The sequence below is a fragment of the Telmatherina bonti genome, assembly GCF_933228915.1.
Source record: "Telmatherina bonti genome assembly, chromosome: 11".
NCBI lineage: Eukaryota > Metazoa > Chordata > Actinopteri > Atheriniformes > Telmatherinidae > Telmatherina > Telmatherina bonti.
In genome coordinates, this window is record NC_136629.1 from 19,667,754 (window position 1) to 19,676,230 (window position 8,477).

The 8,477-nt window shown below is 39.4% G+C and overlaps 1 protein-coding gene across 1 annotated transcript in view; it reads right to left on the reverse strand.

Annotated features, from left to right (window-relative positions):
• The window catches only part of ptk7b (protein tyrosine kinase 7b), an 84,760-nt gene that overhangs the window by 14,188 nt on the left and 62,095 nt on the right, over positions 1-8,477 (reverse strand). The window contains exons 3-4 of the mRNA XM_079249461.1: positions 1,826-1,928; positions 1,532-1,716 (exon numbers count right to left, since the gene is read on the reverse strand). Of these exons, the coding sequence (XP_079105587.1) occupies positions 1,532-1,716; positions 1,826-1,928 (288 nt within the window). The remainder of the gene's footprint in view (positions 1-1,531; positions 1,717-1,825; positions 1,929-8,477) is intronic.

Here is an 8,477-nt window from a genome sequence, read left to right on the forward strand (position 1 = left end):
AGAGGGGCAAAGGGTGGCAACATGTAACTGGAGACTCGACAATTATCCAATCTTCTTTCCAACAGGTGCTAACCTTGCGTGCTTTCGCTGCACATAGTTAATTTAAGTGAAAAAAGGTATTATGTTTCTCGTACAGATGTGCTACTGAATGAACCGCCCTTGTTCTAAAACATGGATAATACACAATAAGCATGCATAGACACAAAGAGAGAGAGAGAGAAAAAAAAACAGGAGGCAGCAAGAAAACAAACAGCTTCCTTGTGAAACACAAGGTGTGTGAAAGCTGCAGCTTCCGGCAGATTGACCTTGCTGCTGAGGGAGCTGATCTTATTGTTCGCTCTGCAGTTGTTTGATAGTATTTCTGTCTGTATGGGGGGCAGGGGAAGAAGATGCGAGAACACATTTTGATAATCACATTAGAAGCTCCATCACTTTCTTTCCCTGCTCTCTCTCTCACCACTAATGGACTATTCCCTCTTCTCTTCTGTCACTTCCAGCCGTGTAAATGTGGAATAAAACATCCCAGAAAAACTACCATAGAGAGTAGGTGGAGATATCATGTATGTTTAGATTATTTTAAATGAGTTCTAAAAATATATATAAAGTGAATATGTGAATGAACATTATATGTGTCAGTACCGACAGTGGGAGTGAAACCTCACTACAATCTGTTAGAAAGCAGACGTTGGCCAGGGCAGCTGCTGACTAGATTATTGGCCACCACCTAAACAAACACGAAAGGTAGACCTTGACTGATGGGAGAGAGATAGCGAGGAAGACTTTGTCTGAGCAAGCCAGAAAGTGAATAAATTGGGGGAATGCAATATTCAAAACAAAGCTGTGAGTCAGACAAAAACATTATCTTCTGGCTACAAAGCCCTGTGGGAATGTAACTCATGCACAGATTTTGTGTGAATACAACCATAGTGTAGCTTCAGTTTGTCCACTATAGGCTCACTGCTCTCTGGATGTTTACAGTCGCTGAGCTGACAGTCACAGACATAATGAGAGGAGAGACTTCTTCCTTTTATCAGCAGACTCATTTGAAGATTAAATCCTCATGGGTATTTAGACTCAATAAGAAAAGCACAATAAGTCTGAAGGAAGTTAATTCCTTAAATTAAGGGGCTTTCAGAGCTCCGAACCATTGCCATGGTTCTTATAACTAATTCTCCCTTTTTTGTATTTTATGACTGCAGGAACTGCAGTCTATTGCGGTTAATAGAAATCAAAGAATTAATATATCTTTAATCTCCCCCTTTAATGTATGAGCTTTAAAACCATTTGTGAGGTAGCTAAACTGTTCGCAGTCAGAGTGAAACAACTATGATGATTGCAAATGTACAGTAACTGATTGAACATGAGTGAAATATCAAAAACAAAATAAATTAATAAAAGTATTTATGAAAAGTCAAAGCATTTCTCAGAATGAGATCCAGACTATGTGAAGCACTATCACTATTCATCACACAGGACCATGATGCTAATAGTGATAAGAAGAAAAAGAAGCAGATTTCTTTACAAAACACACCTATAATGTTGAGTGTAAAGTTGCTGTTGCTGCATACATGTCCCGCAGCGTTTTTGGCGCAGCAGTAGTAAAGACCATTATCGTCTGGACTGGCATTCTTGATGGTAAGCGTCCTCTCTTTGTTGTTGATCTGGTGGCTTTTCTCTGTGAGCTTCACTCCATCTTTGAACCACTGACACGTTGGCCTGACAAGGAGAGGATCAAAGAGGACAGCCATAAGTTCAACGGTGAGAAAGGGGAAAACATGGGACATGGCAATGAGAGAGACCTCCAAGGAACAAAATCTCCACTCACCGTGGATGTCCGTCGATATGGCATCGCAGTGTGACTGGCGTGGAGCTTTCAATCTCCCCTTCAGAAAGAGGTTCCTTCAAAGTCACACTACCACTTTCCAACCCTGTAGAAGCAGAAAAACAGGAGAGAGCATAAGTGAGAGGATGGAGGGAACATAGGATAACAGGACAAAAAAAAAAAAAAAAAAAAAAAATCACAAAGAAAGACAGGAGCAATCATTGAGTTAAGTGGCTGCCCTGTCATCTGTCCGCAGAAGACGAGACTAATGGGTGCAGCAGAGATGAGGACAGTCAGGGACATCACTGTGACAGCACTATGACTATGATAGACAAACAGCAAGCTAGCACAACATTAGGTCGGCTTACATCAGCACACCACTGCACTCACCAGACTGAGATGAGCATTTACTGAGCTTTTTACAGACATTTAATGGATAGTTCATTGACTCACTCTTTTAAAAGGGACACACTGCTGTTGGAGCAGCCCATAAAAATGAGGCAGAAGTGAAAGCAAGCAACAGGGCAGTGATGAACATGTTTCAACATGGCAATTGTCAGTTTTAACTTCTGAAAAAGCTAGAATAAACCATCCTTCAACATTAAGTAGATTCACAGTAGTCCACTGACTGGAAGCAAGCATTGACATAAAAAAGAAGAAAAAAAAAAAGAAATATGGGGGTATAATGCAGTTTTAACATTCAGCTTTTTACCAAATATGCCAAGCTTCACTGTACATATAGGGCTAGTGGTTAGCTAACCTCTTTTTAGTAGGCAGAAACTGTAGGTTATAAAACCGTTGCATTTGACCAGGCAGAAAAATAACACACTTGCGCCTTCACAGAATTACTGCACGTCACTGAACTAGATAACCATCAATTGCCAACTGATTACTTAGATACATTATTTTCAAAACTAAAACTTGTGTTACAGTCACACCCTAGACCTACTGTAAAGTACTCCCAACCTAGCTGGAATTTCCCTTCTCTTGCTGTGTGTGTTGGCTACACACATTCTTAAACAGATTGACAACATGGATTAATTGTTATTTACATGATGGTATCTGACGCTGTGGTTGGATGACAACTAGTACATGTATGCATTGTGGTTATAGGGTGCATAGGTGTTCACTAAGAGAACACACTTGAGTTGACTGAGTTTAACCATAAGTCTGTTGAGGTTTGTATACATATACTGTGCTTGTATTTGTGTAAGACATGCATGTACAGTATGCCAAGCTATCTTCCTAGGGCCTGTGACTTAATAGAGTGCCTGCTGCACCTCTGCTGTTGTGTGGATCATCTATGAAATATGCATGGCATGAGCCAACCTGAGAACGCTGGGGAGAGGAAGGAAAAACGCAGCACCCTTTTGAGGTCAAATTGGGCGCTAGAGGAAGGCCTGTCAATGAATTTTACAGAAATCTGACAGTGTGTCTCACCCTGAGGGATCATGGGGAGCATCTCTACAGTAACAAGGCCTCAAACTCCTGGCTTATATTCCTATTTGAGGCGAGTACTGCTCATTAGCTTCTTCTTAAAACAGCTGCTCAACCATGTTTTTTTTTGTTTTGTTTTGTTTTGTTTTTAATCCTTTTAGGTTTTGTTTTTGCAGTTGATGAAGTTTGCTTAATTACATCTGTATAAAACAGACATGATCACGATGATGATGTGCACGTTAAGATGAATGCAAACATACCCACTAACACTGCAGATTGTTTGTATTTCTCATTTAAGGTTAATTGCTTTAGCAACTTTGTGAGGAAGAGGAAGTGATAAAGGACAAGTCAGCTATGGAGACCTGAGGCCAGACTCTAAGATAGCCCTGTTATTAGTGCACTAAAAGGAAAAAGGAACTGAAAACCAGAAGGGGAACAATGAGTCATGAAGAAGAAAAGTCTAAGACATGGTGTGAAGGAAGGAACAACTAGTCATTTGCTGAGGGACTTGGATTTAGATCAGAACCAATAATATGATGCAAAACAAATCCAAGCATTTGTTTGAACCTGTCTAGAGCAAAAGCTGGGTGTTTTCAGTATCAGAAGGCCTTAAGTTATCACGTACAAGACATTGAAGCTAAATTCCAAAGCCATATTTTGCATCCACATGCTTCTTAGCCATTCATCTGAAAGGAATTACTTTTTTTTTTTTTTTTCCTCTCTCCACCATTCTACAAACGTAATTCTCATTTGCAACACAATGGATGTTGGCTTTAGGCAGTCTAAAGTTCCTCAACTCCTAATCCACATGGGTATCAATTCTGGATACCACTTTACTTTCAATTTACCCTGAACTTTTTAAACAGCCACAAAAGCTAACCCTCCATCCACAGCTCCATTCATAGTTTAAATTTCTCCAGCTGTCCACTCAATAAACAGAAGGCAGAGTTTCATAACCTATTAGTGGCAAATGCCTCCCTATAATCCCTCACTGCATGACTAAGTGTTGGAGTAGGTTTGGCAGCTGACACCATAATTAGGGGCGTATAATTATTATGTTGGAGGCGGAACAGGAAGCTCTACCAACATGGGGATGATAAAAGATGAATTGTGAGGATGCAGTCAATGCAGATGCTTGGATCATTTGTCGCTCATCAAGCAGCTGAAAGTTTTAGTCTGTTTCACTCAGTGAGCTGATCTGTTGCCATGGAGAAGGATCTCTGCAAGAGTGGGTCTGGGTACTCTGGGTTGTCCTAAGGAATGCTGGGCACTGGATTTGACTGACAGAACCATACGGGTTTGAAAATATCCAAACACTTGGGACGAGGTTTCATATAATGTAAACATTTAATAGCCATGGACAGTGCTGGGAGATGCAACCAGCCTGGCCTACTCTCAGAGGCAGTGTCAGATTTTATCAGCTGCGGCTGACAGAGGTCAGCTCACAAGGCTGAATCTTTACACCCATGCTGAAGAAAAGACAGGAGAGGGGAGGGGGGCAGAAGAGAAAATGACAGCCTCAGTCATTAAACATGAGCTTCATTTGGTCAGCTCAAAAAACACCGAGAAAAAAAAAAAAGGAATCCATAAAGCTATGGTAACAGTAATAAAGGAGAAAAATGTGTAACTGTATTCCTCATCTGTGTGTAGGAGCATCTCCTAGCAAAAATGTAGGTTAAGGACACATGCTGTGACTGAGCCAAGATGGTGCATGCATGTTTGCTCATGTGAAAGCGACTCATTTTGACTTAAACATGAATGGAGAGAAAAATGTTGCTGCTACTGAATAATTTTTCTTATTTCTGCCAGCTATGTCACTGAACCACAAACACTGTCAGTCCGCATCTTGTCAGAGACTCACAAAGAGCTTTGACTCAGGGACCAAGAAACCCGCTGACAACAGCGAAGCCTGAGCCCACCGTCTCTGCTGGGTGCAGTCTCGCCATGGAGACCCAGTGACCAGAAAGGACAAAGGGATAAGGGGGGGCTAAAACCTCTATTAGTAAAAACAGAGGCTGGATAATTACTCTAGAGTAACTCTACTGACAGGATTAGCCCACCCACCACTGAAAGCAAGATAAATTAACTTTCACTCTTAAGTGGAGGAAGGGCAGCAATCTTCTCCATAGCAGTCGATGTACAGTACATATGGAATACCCCCCCCACCCCCAACAACCCACATTGACTACTATGCACGCAAACTTGGACACGCATGAGTGGATACATGGGCAGGATTAATGCCAGGGGGTCTTTATGTTAAATGTGCTTGTGGGTTTATCGTCCGTTAAATACATGTTGGACAAACATGGGAACATCTATCATAACATGCTTTAATCCATCTAACGTGATGCAGAGATGGTCAGCCAACCGGCACAATATGAAACAGAGACAAACGTGTTGATTAACACAGACAGATTTAGCATACAGATATGATTAGGCATGATTTATGCTTTCTTACTAGAAAAAGAGATCCTGCAACTGGTCTCGCTTCTCTAAAGAGAAGCCAGAAATTCTTCTGTAGCTGGTTGTTATCTGAAGTCATAGCCGAGGAATCCACTCGTGGCTTTATTCCTTCAACTTGATACAAGGCCATCGATGTTACTATTCTTGACAGAATGTTACGGTGTAGTGCAATAAAAACACTGCAGGCCATATCAGCAATCGCTCAGCTGTGCTTCTGTGGCTCATATCTGCTTTATGTACAATATTATCTGATACAAATGAATTTAAACCATTTGACTTCTTAACTAATCGAATGACTTTTGAGTTTAGCAATGTTGCACACATTTCTAGAAAGCTGGGAACCATTTGCTACGCTAAAAGTTGGACAATTATTAGATTCAATTCAGATTTTTTATTCCAATTCGATTTAAATTGCAATTCTCACAATTGCTGATTTTTGCAGACAAAAATTAAACTTTTGTTGCTCATCATTTGTCTTGAATTCAATTTGGAACAAAACACAGTAGCCAGACCCCACATTCTGCTGCTATAATGCCCAATAAGATAAAAAGATCAATAAAAACAATAAAAATGACAAATATTTTATGATGTATTTTTTTTAAACAAAGGAAAAAAAATTTAAATTGTGAAGCAAAAAAATCCCAATATTCCATTTTTTCAATTTTATTTCCCACCCCTAACAATTAGATTGACATTTGGACTGAACCTCCAGTGGGAGCTGCAGTTTTTGGTATGTCAGGATTAGATTATTTTTCAACCTCAAATGTTTGGGTGTTATTCAGTGTCACTGTCTGCTATTTACAAGCATTTCACCTAGAAAATTCCATTTACTGGCTTGACCTGACTCACCCCCCCCTAAAAGTACCCACTTTTATCCCTAAAGAAAATAAATAGGGGCACCGTACCTCTGCAAAAGGGTAAAGCCAAGAGAAGGAACTGGGATTGTGTCTTAGTTTCAGGGCAAAATTAAAAAGGAATTTGAGACAACCACACACAAACATTTAAACAAGGAATTTCAGATCAGAAAAGCCCATGGGGACTTTTCTAGTGGTAAAAATCCCCAAATTCCTGGCAAATGAAAATTTCTGGAATATTTGGTGGAAACCACCTTTTGTGGATGTAAAGAATCAGTGCACTGGGAGGAAATGTCTACAAGAAATGCACATCAGGGTTTATATGCATCTACAAATGAAGACAAAAGGAGGTGAAAAAATGAAGCAAAATAAAAAGAAAAAAAAACTTGAAATTAAAATACACGAAAATAATTCTCCAAAGGACTGAGGAGAGTCAGATGATTTCTATCTTTTTAGCAACAGATAAACTTCAAATGACAGACATGTTATAAACACTGTGTTGTGGGCAGTCTGCTCAAACACCCATTTCCAAAGTGGAAGGGCTCACACAGAATGTGGTTATGGCAGTGCTCTCTTTTGTGTAACATTGTTACTGTGCCTCATTGTTTACTGTGAATGACTGTATATACGATACTGTCATGGCTGTATGGATGTTTAGGAATTTGTGTAATATTTATTCATTCATTATGTCATATTTTGTACTAATACTTTTCATCTACAATTTATCTATTGCTCAACTACTGGCAGACTAATGCCAACAAAATGTTGTACTATTATCTTACAACAATAACACTTCTATTTTTAATAATATGATACTAACAACCATAGCAGCTTTAAAAAGATTCCTTACAATTTAAACGTTTTTTCTACATAACACAAGCAAAAATAGTTTTGTTTTTTTGTTCCTTTTACACACGGCAAAAAGTGTACATACACAGCTAGAGCTGCTTTTATATAAACACATCTAGATTTGACTAAATGAGGTCAGACAAAAAAAAAGGGTGTGGGAATGTTAATTGTTCAAAGGATAGCAACAATTTATTTTGGATCATGACGGCAACTCTGAAGAAGAACTGGTACTTCTTGCTTAACTTGGTTTTTTTTTCCATCTGTGGGAGTCTGTCAGTTAAGCTGTAATGACATTTTATCATGTGTAGTTCTAGTTTATAACAGTTTCCTTTAAACTAGACTGACGTTCATTTCATGTCGGTCTGCCTAAAACTAAGTATGCTATCATGGTGCTCAACATCACAGTCTGCTCTCTTCCTCCTTGTGTCCCTCTTAGCCTGTCTTTTAGTCTGCAACAAGGAGGTCTGAACACTCATCTGTTTTAGTAATCAGCCTCTGAATGAGCATCGCCAATGCAAAGCAATTCCTCCAAGCTGTATGTAGCCAGAGAAGAGAACATATTCCAGATGGAGCCATTTTTTTTTTATCCCACTTTTGCCCTTTTCCTGCTGCTAAGTCAGTTTAATACACACAAAGGCTTCTTAGTTATAACTGTTACCTGAGGGCCTTCAACAAAGAACAAACAAGGTTATTTATACCATACATCGTTGGGTAGAATTCCCATGACTTTTCCTGAAACAAGGACGGTCACTGATGTTTTTCATGAGGCCAAACAAAATTAGGAAACTAGCAATCTTCTCTTAACAGAAGAAAAAGTTGAAAAGGTGACTCTGCAGAAAGCCTGATGAGAATAAAACCTGGAGCAAAGACAGCAGTGACAATTTAAACCCAAATAATTACATAGCTGGAGGGCAAATTACTCTTCTCAGTGATTTCCTGACAAAAGCCTTTTGAGAGTATGTGGGAAAAGAAAGTGTTATACAACAGAGAAAAAAAACATATATAAGCAACAAAAAACACATGCTTGGTGGCACACATATCCAGTTTCTAAT